Source organism: Talpa occidentalis, unplaced genomic scaffold (assembly GCF_014898055.3).
Source record: "Talpa occidentalis isolate TD23 unplaced genomic scaffold, MPIMG_talOcc4v2.1 talOcc4.16, whole genome shotgun sequence".
NCBI classification, from domain to species: domain Eukaryota; kingdom Metazoa; phylum Chordata; class Mammalia; order Eulipotyphla; family Talpidae; genus Talpa; species Talpa occidentalis.
The window spans coordinates 11800448-11816321 of record NW_023601653.1 but is presented as its reverse complement, the minus strand read 5'-3'; the positions used below and the strand labels follow the sequence as shown (position 1 = coordinate 11816321).

Below are 15874 nucleotides of genomic sequence, written 5' to 3'. Positions count from 1 at the left end.
TGTTTATCTTTTTTGAATGCTGAGTAATATTCCATGGTATATATGTACCACATCTTCTTGATCCAGTCATCTATTTTTGGGCATTTGGGTTGTTTCCAAAGCTTAGCTATTGTAAACAGTGCTGCTATAAACATAGGGGTGCAGGTGTTCTTTGGAATTGATGTTTCTGTGTCCTTTGGGTAAATACCTAGGCGTGGAATTGCTGGATCATATGGAAGCTCTATGTTTAGTAGGTCCAGAAATCTCCACACAGCTCTCCATAGTGGTTGGACCAGTTTGCACTCCCACCAACAGTGCAGAAGAGTTCCTTTTTCTCCACACCCTCGCCAACATTTGTTGTTGCTAGTTTTTTTAATATGTGCCATTCTCACTGGTGTAAGATGGTATCTCATGGTAGTTTTGATTTGCATTTCCCTGATGACAAGTGATGTTGAACATTTTTTCATATGTCTGTTGGCCATTTGCATTTCCTCTTCAGAGAAGTTTCTTTTTGGCTCTTCTGCCCATTTTTTGACTGGATTATTTTCTTTGTTGTTGCTGAGTCTCATCAGCTCTTTGCAGATTTTTGTGATCAGTCCTTTATCATTAGTGTTGGGTGCAAAAATGTTCTCCCAGTTGGTGGGGTTTCTCTTTGTTTTTGTTATTGTCTCTATTGCTGTGCAGAAGCTCTTTAATTTGATGTAGTCCCAGCTGTTTATCTTTGCCTTCACTATCACTGCTTTGGGTGATGTGTCTGTAAAGATGTCTTTGATGTGCAAATCACGTAGTGTTTCGCCTATATTTCCTTCTATGCACATGGTCTCTTGATCACACTTTGGAGTACTGAGAACATACAAAGATAGCCAGTGGTTACAGGTAGCCATAATTTTTGAAATATGCATTTCCTGGGAGCACTGCGTGTCAGGTGCTATAGAGTGCTCCCTTGTGTGTGTGCCTCTCCCCACTCGCCTGGTCCCTGCCCTACTCCGGCCATCTGCTCCTCCATCTGCACAATATTTCATTCTCAGTGTTAGCCTGTATGACGTCACCACTCCGTGGCTCTAAGTCCTGGGATGTGTCTTTGCCCTCTCCATAGATGCACCTGCCAGAAAGGCTATGTGGGCGATGGCTCAACATGCTATGGACATATCATGGAGCGACTCCGAGAACTAAATACCGAACCCAGAGGAAAATGGCAAGGAAGGCTGACCTCTTTCCTCTCGCTCCTGGGTACGTGGCTCTGGGTGCAGATGTCCACAGAAAGGGCAGCCCTCTTTGGGGCAAGGATATCTATAAGTCACAATCATTCAGAAAGGGCTGGGTAGTCTAGGCAAGGCTTGTCAATTGGGGTCAGCCCTTCTAAGGGAGGCCATGCAGGTGAGCTGGGAAAGATAGGCGGTTGTTTCCAAGGGAACAAGCAGGAGTTATTAGCCAAGAAATCCAGCAAGGCAGAGAGCTGAGGAGAGGGTCCTGTGGTCACCACCGGCTAACAGGTCTGTAACAACAGTGAGATGGGGCAGCTACTGATGCGTGGGTGACAACCATCCCTCTTTCCCTTGACCTTATGGGGTCCTCAGGTTTGAACCAAAGTTGGCAGGTGGTGGTAGAAATAGAGGGCAAGACCCTCATGCAGGTTCTGTGTTCCTCAACAGAGGTGTCATTTGAATTTGGAGAATAGTCTTGGTTTTGTGCGACCTCTCACGCAGGGCCGGGCTTACCATCCCTGGCTCCCTAACCACTAATTGTCTCTAGTGACATGTTCCTCCTCCCTCTCCCCTGTCAGGGTGATCACACAAAACACCCTCATCATTTCCAAATGCCCTTTAGGGGACATTACCCCATTCACTGAGAATGAATATTTCCTCCATTCATTGAATGAAATAGTATAGCCGATTGCACGAGACTTTTGATAAAACACAAATTTCATCAGTCAACAGAAAATAAAACACAAACTTCACCAATCAGCAAAAGCCTTAAAATATCAGTCTAGAAGTTATCCGTTACCAACAATGAATTCTCAAAAAAAGGACAGATAGACAAATAAGCGTCTTCAGTGGTATATTCTTGGTGTGAATCTTAACTCACATCCTGCACAAATGTCCTTCTCTTTCCAGGATGTTTTACAAGGGACAGGCACTAATGCTTGCCTTAGGCTTCTTTGCATCCTTTCTTCCAAGAATGCTTAGAATAGCAAATGAAAGCAGACGGGGTGACAGAGTGTTCTTTGCAGATTGAGCCCCTCCTACGTTTCCCTGGACAAAATCCTGTCAACCACTCGCCTGCCCCAGCTATGAAGTGCTCGTACAATCGCCTCCTGTGTGAAAACACGGAACCATCCTGCTCTCCCAGCTTCCCCGGGGGGAGAAAACAGGACCAGCTCCATATTTTGCAGGGCCCTGTGCAAAATGAAAAATCAGGGTCCTTTGCTGAAAAATTAAACATTTCAAGATGGCAGCAGCACAGCTTTAACCCAGCAGGAGGCTCTTCTGCTGTGACCCGGGAGGGAGCAAGAACTGTGTCTTTGCTCATTGCAGTGTTGACAGCTCAGAAAGTCAGCACAGGGTTAGGGACATGCTGGGATTGTCTGAGGGGACTGTCACCCCAGCTCTACAGGGCATCTCACCCCAGGGCATCCTCGAAGGCAAGGCAAGGCTACAGGGAAAATCACAAAGTAAAACCTTTTGAGGTCAAGACACCATGGTGCCTTCATTTCACAGAGAGCCTCCAGATTATCAAGGGCCTGCCCATGCCAGTCAGAACAGAGATGCTCTTGATTCAAAGATCCTAATGGACGACGAGGGCCACGGCCTGACCTTGCTCCTCATGTGCCCTGACTCATTTGCTGTTTTCTTTCCTTTGTGTGTTTCACTTCCTAAGACAAAGTCTACGCATGGCCGCTGAGTAACCTGGGACCATTCACTGTGCTGTTGCCAACAGACAAGGGACCGAAAGGATTCAATGTGAGTATTTAATATAATTCTATGCTGATGGACTGATTATGAAAAACCCTTAGTAGGCAGTTCTTCTTTTATGTAAAGTGGGAAATTCCCATTTAAATTAACCCTATTGCACAGTATTACTGTACTGTCCTACAGCAGCTCGGACATAGAAGCAGCCTAAATGTCCTTCAGTAGCTGATCAGATCCATGGGCTGTGTCAGTCCATTCTGTGGAATACTACTCAGCCAAAACGAAAGATGAGATGCAGCATTTTACAGCACAAGGAGGGAGCTTGAGGAAATGCCGCGTAGTAAAGCAAGTCAACATTGGCAAAGAAAATCACTGTACTTTTTTATATAGTGGACAATTTAACTAATAAAAATACAAAAAAAATTGGATATTAATAAGTGCCACGAAGGCTCTGAGGCTAGGAGGGAACAGGGAGGGGGAAAGGAACAGGGGAATATAGGAGATGGTGGTGGGGAAAATGAACAGCTAGGGATGGAGAGGTGACAGCTCTAAATAAATCCCTAACAGCAAAGTCAACAAACCAATAAAAAAAAATTTAACCTAATGATGACAAGGATGGTGAATTTTTGGTGAACTTGCTTTAGCACCAGACAACAACCTTACAGAAAATGTACAAACTCTACATGCGCAAACCAGTGAATTGTCACAGAGTGAATGAACTTGCATAGCCTCGGGGCCATTTCCAGCTCTCTAGCAGGTGGGGACCCCATCTGTTCCAGTCACTACCCCTTCAAGGGTGATCACCAGGCTGCTTAACTGCAGTCACGTGAGGTGTCAGATTTGCACAATGCAAAGGCTTATTTCCTACAGGAAGAAATAAACTAATGTATTAGCAAGACATTTGTTTTTTAATAATATCTCCTAGTTTTAGTAAGTATTATACTTTGTTAAATAACCATAAATACTAACAGTGATAGAAAGAGCATAGTCTCTAACGTGAGCAGTTTTCTCAATTACCTGAGAAAATGTCATTTGGGGCATGAAAGTGACAATGCCTGTGGAGGTGTCCATCGTGATGGCATCAAAACTGTTATATTTGGTTTAATATGACATGTTGATTTGTATAAAATTAGTTAATCTTAAGCCAAGATATTTCATGATAATAATTTTTGCTGTATTGAATGAAAATGTAGTAAATTCCAGAGCTTCTCACTCTGATATGCCACCACGGTTCATCTGCCTGAGTTAAATCTATTCCCTCACATCCCTCTTGTTGCAGAGAACTAGTAAATATCGATGCTTCTGTGCCAGGCACTGGTCATGTGTTCCCTTATTTAATGTATAGATCAAGTTTATATCAAGTTAGTAAAAATTATCTGTCAATGGATTGTTGACAATATAATAGTGACAAAATATAGACTTGACCAAATGGATTACAAACACCCTAATTTTACTCTTTAAAAGTTCACTCCATCCATTCTACTGGCTCCTTTCACATAACTTCATATTTTGCTCCCATCTGCTTCTTGTGCTCAAGATGATTCCTCCCTGTTGGCTGCCTCCCTCCTCAGCCTCTTCCTCCCTCATTGCTTCTCCACCCTCAGGGCTGTGCTCTCCCCACTGTGTGTCTCTGAGCTAGGGCACCCCCTTCTTGACTGGAGGGTATCCTATGCACAGCCTCCCAGTCTCCAGATGCCCGCTCCCTTAAGGCCTTGCCCAGGGCAGCTTAGCTGGAATAACATCTGCACTGGCATTGATGGATTTCAGCTGAATGTCAGTGCGTCAGAAGCAAATATTATCTTCTCCTTCAAACAACAGAGGAGACCACAGGAACTGACTCTCTTTCCTCAGGTCAAAGAGCTCTTGATGGATCCCAAGGCTGCTCAGTATTTTGTAAAGCTCCACATAATAGCTGGGCAGATGAACACTGAGCAGATGAATAACACAGAGACATTCTATACCTTGACTGGAAAGTCAGGAGAAATCTTCAATGGTGATAAGGTAAGGGGTTCTTAGTTTTTTTCTTCCTAGAAGGAACCGTCCACTAAATATGCATATCAGCCTCTCTCTGCATGTTTGCAACTGTGGAAGATTCTTTCCTTATTGTTGCTTATCAAAGCACTTCCCTCTGTAGGAAGAAGCCGAGAGCAACGCCAGAAAGGTTCAGTAGGAGGGGGTTGGGCTGTCACAGAAAGAGGGCTGTAAGTTATCTGATTTTGCACTGGTCTGAATTAGTTTGTGAGGCAACCAGTGTTCAGTTGCCAGCAGGAAGGAAAAACTCTGCTATAAACCGGTTTCCTGGAAGCATCAGCACAAAGCCAGATCAGCATTCTCCTACGAAAGGAAATGGGTTATGTTTGTTTTAGATTGCTGGAGTTTATCCATCTTCTCTATCACTCCTAATGCCATTAATTCTGTTTTGTTTTTTAAATAAAACTATGCTCCTTCCCTTTTACGAGTAACTCTTTTTATGACTTTATTGAGCTAGAGGGCAAGTGATGAATCAGCAGAATATGCATGTGTGGGTTTGTGGGTTTTGATCTCCACTGTTGTAATTCACCAAATACCAGTACTTGATAAGTTACTGAGTATGTGACAGAGGTACTGGGGTAAACCTACATTTGCATTATATAAGACTCGGGTAGATGGACGGTTGGATGGTTGGATGGATGGATGGATGGATGGATGGATGGATAGATAGATAGATAGATAGATAGATAGATAGATAGATAGATAGATAAAAGTGTGGCTTCATTTCTCACAAAACATGCATTCACTCATTCAATACATATTTACTAAGTCTGTAACTTACAGTAACCACATGGGATGAAGAAGGAATTAGCCTCAGTCATTCATTCAACAGTGTGTCTTACTGTGTGCCTTCATGAGCAAGACAATAAAGGAGGTGCTAAATTTAAAGTAAATTGAATAATATTGCCCTTTTAGATCTTGCAGTCTTGGGGGAGACTTACAATGCCTTGTTCATATTTAGCGATTACTGGTTGTAACCAGTGAGTTCACAATGATCCTGTTTGATCTTAATGGAAAACCTGTGAAGCCAACCAAGCAAATGCCACCATCCCCATTTTAAGGATGATCACACAGCCAGTAAGCAGCAGAATTTAAGGACTCAAGACTCCTAATCCGGTGCTCACTCCTTCAAGGACACTACAATGACTTAATTTTTCCTTCGCGACTTAGGACAATCAACTGAAGCTTAAACTCTATGGAGGCAAAAAGAAGATTAAAATTATCCAGGGGAACATAGTAGCTTCCAACGGGCTTGTGCACTTTCTCGACAGAGCCCTGGACAACATGGCGCCCACATTTGAGAGCAACACTGAGGTGAGATACTGCAGGTAAAAATGATGTCAACCCCAATCCACCTTCCTTTGTTCCCTGGAGAGTCACATCCAAGAAGGAGGATGCCAGCACTTGGTGTTGGTCCATTTGTTCCAATCATGAGGAAGATGAGATAATTTGTGTTTGAAACAGAATTCTAAGAAGCAGTAGGTATAGGAAAGATCTTGATTTTATCCTGTTTTGTGAGCACATCCGACACCTCAGTCCAGAGACCAGTTATCATGAAAATTTATCCCTTCAGTTTTATGGAGCAGGACAATCGTCACTGTGATAAAATTTATTCCTCCTCATGTCACCAAAGGCTATTTCAGAACCTGCAGGTATCAGTTACTCTTTCCATAACAACAAAAACCTTTGCATAAACATTGTATTGGCCAGGTGCTTTTATATCTATCTTATTTACATATAGATCCTGCTATCTGCCTTTTAATATTGGTGTGTCTATTTCCTAAACCACCTGATTTTTAAAATGATCTTTAAGCAAAATGTCTCTTTTTAGCAAACCATAATGACAATGCTGCAACCAAGATATAGCAAGTTCAGATTTTTGCTAGAGGTATGTACTTCCCTTGATTTTCTTTTTAAAAAAATATTTTATGTTCAGTCCTTTGTAAAAATTAACAGTTATTGCATATAAATACAGTTGACCCTGATATGTGGAGGCTAAAGAACCAAGCCCCATGCAGTCAAAAATTCCCCCAAAATTTTCCCATTAATAGCCTGTTGTTAATAGCCTAATGGGTAACATAAATAACTAAAACATATTTTGTATGTAGTATATATTATCTACTGTACCCTTACAATAAGGTAAACTAAAGAAAATGTTAGTAGGAAAATTATAAGTAGGTCATCATCATGCCTTTCATTCTTGTAGTGTCTGTGTTGAATAGGCTGAGACGGGAGAAGGAACAGTGTTGAAGAGAACTTACATATCAGTGGGTCCTGGGACTTCAAACACATGTGGTTCAAAGACCAACTGTACTTGCTGAGGAAATACTGCAAATGTCTCTCTGAGATAGGATGCAGATATAAAATTTCATTTCTCAAATGCAGAAGACCAATGTGGGACATGCTTTAGAGGATGCTGAGGTTGGCGGACCATACACCATTTTTGTTCCAAGTAATGACGCATTGAACTCTATGAAGGATGGGGCTCTTGATTACCTCCTTTCTCCTGAGGTATTGTATCCTTGTTCCTCATTTGGCACGTGTGAGCAGCAGCACCTCCGGTGCCTGCATGCAGGCTTTTCCTAAACTAGTGATGAGGCAGTGACTGAGAGTTTGCACAAATTGTGAGGCGTATATCCTACTTTGGACATGTCTTTAAAATTAAGTGTTATCACTCATAAAATGAGTCAGTAGTATCCCCACCTCACAGGGCTGTTGGGAGGATGAAATAAGATGTATATTTAGTGTTTTCAGAATAGCCCCACACAAAGTAGGAATTTAGTGAATGTTAGCAGGTTGGGGGTGGGATTTTTGTCACTTGGCAAAGTGACAAAACAGATTATGAGTCATCTGTTTTTCTGGACTAAATGTCCAAAGTCATTTGAAGGGGGCTTCCACAGAGGGGAAGAGTTGTGTTTTCTTCATTGACTAAAGAAGTTTTTGCATTCTTTTGCAGGGGTCTCGGAAGCTTCTGGAACTCGTCAGATACCACATTGTCCCATTTACCCAGGTTAGTCCCACATTTCTTGCTATGTTTTTTATCTTGCTGTCAGATATCTGAGATGATCTTAAATTGCAATATTTTAGTGATAGACAAGATGACAGTAGTTCTTTATCTGTAGCTCTGCGCATACCCTTGGCCATGAAATGTGAGCCCATTATCAAATAAACATTTTCCAGCGAGGACTTTCGGGAAGTGGGGTTGTTTGTTGTTCTAAATATCTGTCTCTGTTGTCCTATTTTTCTTGTAGCTCGACGTGGGCACGCTCATTTCCACCCCTCACATCAGGAGCATGGCCAACCAGATCATAGAGTTCAACACAGCTGACAATGTAGGTGTCATTATTCACAGGTGTCTTTACTCTGCATGTGGTTTTTCATAGGATTATCCTACCTTTCCACTAACTCATAAGCTTAAAATAAAATCTTAATGATTTTTTTCATTTATTTATAATTCAGCATCAAATATCTGCTGAGCAAATACAAGTGTGACAGTGTGAACTAGCTATAAAGGCTAAAGCAGCGAAAAAGATAAGCTTATATCTCAGTATGGAAAATATACTTTACATAATGATTTGGCAACCAGTCAGTGGCTCAATGACCACTGTAATAAGTTCCACCAAAAGAAAGTTAAGAGGGTTATGAAGGTTCACAATAGGACACTGAGCAAGTCTGGGAATGTAGAGGTCTTCATTGTGGAGGGGATGCTTAGCCAAGAGTAGAGTGGTCCTAGGCAGAGATGAGCGGAAGAGTGTTTCAGGCAGAAGAGAGAGGATGTACTAAGGTCCTGAGGCAGAAGGAACCATGACATCTAAGAAACTAAAAGAAGGCCGATTGTGTGGTTAACACCCTTTGGGTTGTATGATCAGCACAAGTCTGGCAGTGGGGAAATAATGCCTCCTATTGCTGCTGCTCATCACAATCATTCATCCTCTCAAATACCTACTGAGTGCCAGACACCGCTGTCGGTCCTAAAGATAGGCAATGGACAAGGAGACAAGTCCCTGATTGCACGGAACTTCCATTCTAGTAAACAGAAGGGTTGACAATAAGCAAATTAAATAAGCAAAAATGTTACATATTAGAGAACAGTGAATACTAAAGAGAAATACTGCCAAGCAAGGAAGGAGACTTGAAAGCAAAAATGGGGCTGACATTTTAGATAAAATGTCCCAAGTAATCCTCATGAAGAAGAAAACAACATCTGTGCAAAGAACTGAAGGAGAGGGAGGAATGTGACTGTCTTGGAAAGAGCTTTCCAGAAAAAGCAAGTGCAAAAGCATAAGGCAAGAAGCATACCTAGCCTGACAGAGGAGTACCAAGGCCTGTGTCTGGAAAGACAGAATGCAAGGGAGAGAGGCAGGAGGAGAGGACTAGGCAGTAAGAGGGTGAAAGACAGGTTGAGACAGGGAATGGGTGACTTAAGAACTCAGGCTAAGAATGGAGGTTCTACTTTGCATGAGATAAGATGCCATTGCAGAGTGGTGAGCAGTGGAATGACGCATCTCTGAGGGAGACTGGTTAGGAGTTGATTGCAATAATCCAGAGAACGCTGTGACTCAGACCTGGACGGTAGCAGGGGCATGGGAAACGTGGCTAAATTCAACAGGTATTTTGAAGGTAGGCCCAACAGAATTTGCTGAGGGATTGGATGGGGCAGGAAGAGAGAGGTCATAAGGTTCTGACTTGAGCAACCAGAAGGATGGATTTGCCATGAATGCTGAAGTTAGAGCAGACTAGGGGGAAGTGGAGGTCAGAATTATTTGCTAATTTGTTCATTTTCTGCTCCTTTCCTACTACATAAACAGGAACTTTTCTGTTTGTTCACTGATACATCCCCCACACGAAGGCAGAGTTTAATATAAAGTCAAGTGAATTTGAATAAATGGTTCCCCATTTCACCACAGAGGAGTCCAACAATCTGCCCAAGTTCTCCTAGCAAATAGATTGTAGATCTGGAAAAGTTATACTTTCTCCAGAGTCCAGTACCTACTAGGACCATTTCTGCAAAGACATCCCTATCTGGTGTCAGTCAAGAATTCACTTGACCGACTCACCGACTCACCTTTTCCTGACAGCCACACCCCTTCTAATAGCCATTCCCAGCCAATGAAAAGTGCATCTTTCACTCAATGAAAAGCTGAAACTTCTTTAGAGAGAGAACCATCGTCCAGGTCTGCCCGGGAGACCACTGCCACCCTGGCAGAGAAAATGAAAGATATTGCTTCTTTCCAGGGACAGATTCTGGCAAATAATGTGACAATGGAAGAAATTGAGGTCGCTGCCAAAAATGGCCGAATTTACACACTGACTGGAGTTCTTATTCCTCCCTCCATCGTCCCAATTCTGCCTCACCGATGTGATGAGACCAAGAGAGAAATGAAACTGGTAAGGAGACTAGGAAAATAAATAAGCGTCTGCAAACAGCCCCTTGAAACAGACCACGTGGCGTGCCTTCCTCTCACAATTCTGAGGAAACTGACAGGGAGTTTTACACAGGATGCTTATCCCAGAGGGCTTCTGTGTTCAGGAAGAGACAAGCAGGCCTGAGGTCTTAGCTCACAAAATGTTATCCAAAGTTTCCTTGGTGGGGTGGGGGAGCTAGGGGGCTGGGTGGGGGGGTTTCCACAAAAATAGAGGTTATGAGGGTATATTAGTTTTCTAGAACTGCTGTAGCAAATTACCAAAAACTGGGTGACTTAAAGCCCCAGTTCTCTCAGAGTTCTGCAGACACACATTTGAAATCAGGGTACTAGTGTTAATAATAGCATGCTCCTGCGGTTGAGCGCTAGGCTGCAAAGCTGCCCGCAGCCTCTGCACTGCTGGTTCAATCCCGGCCGCCGGCGAGGGTCCCACATGGTGCGCAGACCTCTCCTGCCGCGCCCGCTGCTCCCCTCAGCAGTGTACTTCGTCAGTCTGCCTGTTCTGTTCCCCGCTCTGGCTCTGGTGAATTCTCTCACCCTCCTGTGCTTCTGACTGTACCCAGTGCTTGTATAAATAAATAAATCAATCTTTTAAAAAAATAAAAATAAATAAAATTAAAAAAAAATAATAGCATGCTCCTGCTGAAGCTTCAGGGAAAAGGGGGTCCTTCTTTGCTTCTTCCCAGCATCTACGCCTGCAGGAGATCCTTGGCATTTCTTGGCTTGTAGGTGCCCCTCCCCACAAGGCTCTGCCTCTGTCCCTGTGTAGCCTTGTCCCTGCGTGTGACACTGTGTGTCCCTCTACTTCTTGCAGGGACACCAGTGGTTAGATTCAGAGACCGCTCAAGTCCAGTGTGACCTCATCTTAACCAGTCACCTGTTCAAAGACTGATTTCCAAATTAAATCACAATCTGAGTGTCAGGAAAACGTGAATTTGGGCGGAACAGCATTCAAGGACCCATCTCCTATGTCTCCCCTTCCCTGCCCCCATCACTGGCCCTGCTCCAGGCCTCTCTAAGAAGTACTTACAAGTAGAAGCTCTGGTCCAGCTAATCAACCATCTTTCTGCACTTTTTATCAAATGCCAAACTTTCTGTTTGCCTGTGAGCTTGTGTCCCCTCTAGCGGTCCTTTCCTGTTCCCACAGCAACACTTTTGGCTCAGCCAGTTTTTTTCAGAGGACCCCAAATTTCAACACTGCTATACGTTGATCTTTCAGCTCCCCATAGAAACCATAACCCCTAAATTACAGCAATAATTGGTCTGGGTCTTTCTTTTCAGGACACTTCAAGACATCTTTAATGAGTGTTCTCAAACTATCCTTGGAACCTAGATATTGAGCAAGAAATATTGGGCTGAGGTGATAGATTTTTTTTATTTTGTTAATCCCTCTTCTTGACATGAAAGCTGGAAACAGCTAATTGAGTCCCTAGTGCAGAATTGCGACTGATTCTTTTGATTCCAGATTTCTTAGTTGATGTGCTGTCTCTGATCTCTTGGAGGCTCTTCTGATGGAGCTAGCCCTCCCTGCCAGTCATGTATTACCTGGGGGATTGGATGCAACTCTGAGCACCCCTTTTTAAGAGCAGCAGAAAGTCAGTTTCCCAGTCGCTGGCAGTGATTTAGAGTCGGTTCATTCTTTGAAAAAAACATTTGCAGGTGCATCACCTGCCTTACACACCAGGGTGAAGATCAAAACAGGAGAGATGAGCAGAGTCTCATCTCTTATCCCAAAGACAAAAGTGTGAGGAAAATAGGGCCTCTGCAGGAAAGCGTCATGGTTGCCGATGAGACTCCTGAGTCCCCCCATCTTGGGGAAGGGAGGAGCAGGGTGGACAGCAGCCCTCGAAGACTGTCTTGTTACAGGGTTGCTCTGTTCCAGTTTGTTCCAAAGTTGGTTCTCTGCCTTCCCAAAGAACAGAATCAAAATGTGGGTTTGAGCTACAACCCAAAGAAGTTTGGCTAGACTAGGAAAAGCTTCCCCCTAGCTGCCTTAGAATGGCGTCTTCTTTTACTATTTCCCTTGGGTTTAAAGTCCTGTCCATCTGCTCTGTATGGTTTAGGGTGGTTTCTATTAGGTCTATTGAAAGCACAGGTGCATTTTCTGGAAAGTGTATTTAGAATTAGCAAGGGGTAGGAGCAGCTGACACCTTCTAGATGTTTCTGCTTTCACCAGGTTGGACCCACAGTTGCCTTTGACGATGTGTGCTTTATAATGCAATATAAACAACACTATGTACTTGTTAGGGTCCCTGGAAGAAACAGAATTTACTCTGCTGGTTCAAATGAAGCAACCTTTATGGAGGAACTTCTATAGATGGGTGGGTAGGAAGCAAACAAGTTACGCTGCTCATCAAGAGCGAAGCAATGGCGGGAACACATCACCACCCAGCTGAGGGCCAAAGAACTGGAGGAGGGTTGGAATGGCCCGACCTCAGGAAGTTGCAAAGTGTGGAAGAAGTGACATTGGCCGGGAGTCATCGGGATGGATGCCCGTGCAGAGAGGAAGCAGGAGAAAAATACCCTGACCTTGCTCTCCTCCTTCTCCCCAAGATCCCATTGGTACTGAATGGAAGTGGCCAAGGGAGCCCAAGAGACCGTCCTGGGGGTCAGTGAAGGAGGACAGAGGGGGCAGGACTGTTACTCTAGTAGAACCCCAAACAAGGCAGCATGTGAGGCCAGGCAGGGAGGTCCCCTGCTCCTGCTTACAGCGAACCCCACCCTGATCCTCTGTCTTCCCTTCCAGAGCACTTGTGGGAGCTGCTCCGTGGTGTACTGGAGCAGGTGTCCTGCTGACTCTGAGCCCACGGTGAGTGTGACAACTCTGGGAAGCCACACGTCACTTGGGCGAGCCTACTGGCATGGCTTCTTATCTGTTCTACCTTCCCTCTTCAAAGATTTTCATTCTCACTGGACTCATATAAGTTCTTAGCCTCATGTAAGTTCTTAGCTCTCTATGGAGAGCAGTAGAAAGAGAGCCCACAAATCTATGTTTGAATCCTTGCTTATTAACCCCAAGTAAGTCATTTTACTTTTCTTATCTAATTTTCTTCATCTATTAGTAATAATAACAGAATTGCTATTATTCACTGCAGGACGGGCAAAGATAAAAACCCAAGTCAAGTAGCTACTTGGTAAATGTCCACTGCTTCTCTCTACTTCTCTCTCTTAAATCCAGTGATTGTGTGGGGGAAGCAAAACCTTATATCCACCCTCCTAGGGTCTCAGCTGAGTCTGAGCATTAAATTATCACAAGACAGATTAGCAGGAGAAAAGGACACACAGAGGTAGGTCCTAACACATAGCTGGGGGTTTCCAAAGGAAAATGACACCCAAAAAGTGGCGAAACCCAGGTGCTTATCTAATAGCTTAAATAGAGGGTGGCAATTATGGAAAAGTGACAAAAATGGCTGGAAGAGAAAAGGAAGAGTGGTTATTTTAACAAGGCCTAATTGTACAATTCTTTCTTGGCTTCAACTCCTTGTCTCTGGTGATAAGATGTTTCTTTCCTCCTGGTACAGGGAGGATTAGCTTCTGTTTTCAGAAAGAGAAAGAGCGACCAAAGTGTCCCTTTTTCTTTATATATTTTTTACATCACTGTTCATTTTTCAACAATGTTTGCTCCCCCCTCCCCCAGGTGCAGTCCTCATAGAGTTTCCTTCACCAATGCACCCAGCACCATCACCTCAGTCCCCTGTGCTCCTCCCTTGCTCCCTCTGATCCCTCTCCCTCCTCCTCCCCTGCAGGATGTCTCTGGTTTATAATTGCCTATTTGTTTTTGTTTTGTTGTGTTGTGTTTTGTATTGTTATTATTTTTCCCCTGAGCTACCCAATGGACACAAAAACATTGATTCAAAAGAATACCTGCACCCCTATGTTTATTGCAGCACTATTTATAATAAGTAAAACCTGGAAACAACCCAAATGCCCAAAATAGATGACTGCATCAAGAAGATGTGGTACATATACGCAATGGAATACTACTCAGCAATCAAAAAGGATAAACTCATGCCATTTGCAGCAACATGGATAGAGCTAGAAGGAATTATGCTCAGTGAAATAAGTCAGAAGGAAAAAGAAAAATATCAGATGGTTTCACCTATAGCAAGAATATAGGGGAACCAAATAAGACGTCAGGGGGAAAGTGTCCCTTTTTTATCTACTGTTTTTCAAGTACCTTTAGCTCAAAATATTCCTTCTGCCAAAGGGACAGACTCAGAGATGACATATTTGGACACCTCATTTCACTTGCTCTTCCCAAACATTATGCTGAAAAGGAGTGTGAGAAATACGAGGCTATGTATTCAAGCATGTTTGAATTCCACACACATCTGTTGAGGATCATAGAGCTAATTCTGGGGACAGAAAGAGGAATAAGATGGTTTGGTTTGGTTTGGTTTTTGTCTGGAGAAGCTCTAATCTAAAAAGGAAAACAGATAGTGGCACAGCAGCCCATCGTCCTGTGTCAAGTACAGAGTGTTCTGAATTCAAATTAAGGATAAAAATGTCTGCCTCTAAGTTTGTCCAAAGAAAGAACTTCCCATTCAGAAGATCCATTGACCTCTACATCACATCACTGCAGAAGGTGATGAGCTCTTTGATGCAATCCCACGGGAAAGTGTTTCATACAGAAAAGCATAAAAATTAAATAGGCACAGGGATATTTGAGCAACTTGCTCAGGGGCACCATCACCCAGAGTCTTCCTGGGCGTTCCTTCTTTAATGACCTGAAATTCCTTCGAGTAGGTAAAATCCTAGAGTGTGATAACCTGTGTAGTTCTCATTTCTTTCTTCTTGAGCAAGAGCCTAAGATGAAGGGATGAGGTAGGCCTCGAATGCAGATTGCAGTGCTTCTTCCAAATGGCTTCCTTTCAGACACTCTTCAGACACAAGTGTGTCTATCTTGGCAAACTAAGAAATCTGAAGATCGGCTGTGCCAGATACTGCAATGCCACCGTGAAGGTGAGGAGTATGGTGACCAGCGGGTAGGGGTGGGGGCCACCCAGCCTACTGAGGCCCCACAGAAGGCAGCAGGGCCAGGCAGCTCATGTTGCCTGCGGGCCTCGACGACATCTTCCTCCGGGGGACTCAAGGGTAGACTTTCTACACAGCAGCCAGGTCACCCCCCAGGCCATCCATCCTTCCCACGTCCCCGCGTGGCCAGCTCTGCCAGCATCTTTTACCACCCCTTACCCGCACTCCCGTGACACAGCGTGTGCCAGTGCCCTCCTTCCCCTGGCTGCGCCTTCGGGTTTTCTTGAGACTTTATCTTCTTCCAAGTCTCCACTTAACCGTCACCTCCTCCGTCACCACCCCTCTCCGCTGTAGCCTCCCCCAGCTCTGCTCTGCCCCTTCTCCTCTTCGTCACTCTTCTGCAATACTTTGTTCCCCCATTACTTACCATTCTCTCGAATGCTCTTCTCTCTCTGTTTTTTTTTTTTTTAATGTTCAAATTCCTTTCCTCCCTCCTGGCAGATGGAAGGCATTCTCCAGGAGAAGTCTTCCTTCATCTTTGTCGGTCCGGGCACCCCC

The 15874-nt window shown here is 43.9% G+C and overlaps 1 protein-coding gene across 2 annotated transcripts in view; it reads left to right on the top strand.

Annotated features, from left to right (window-relative positions):
- Window positions 1–15874, top strand: part of STAB2 (stabilin 2) — a 109862-nt gene that overhangs the window by 30199 nt on the left and 63789 nt on the right. For both annotated transcript variants that reach the window (XM_037513759.2, XM_037513758.2), the window contains exons 10-20: window positions 1076–1209; window positions 2857–2939; window positions 4740–4889; window positions 6090–6233; window positions 6751–6807; window positions 7305–7430; window positions 7876–7929; window positions 8171–8251; window positions 10155–10307; window positions 13089–13151; window positions 15218–15304. In XM_037513759.2, coding sequence (XP_037369656.1) covers window positions 1076–1209; window positions 2857–2939; window positions 4740–4889; window positions 6090–6233; window positions 6751–6807; window positions 7305–7430; window positions 7876–7929; window positions 8171–8251; window positions 10155–10307; window positions 13089–13151; window positions 15218–15304 — 1132 coding nt within the window. The remainder of the gene's footprint in view (window positions 1–1075; window positions 1210–2856; window positions 2940–4739; window positions 4890–6089; window positions 6234–6750; window positions 6808–7304; window positions 7431–7875; window positions 7930–8170; window positions 8252–10154; window positions 10308–13088; window positions 13152–15217; window positions 15305–15874) is intronic.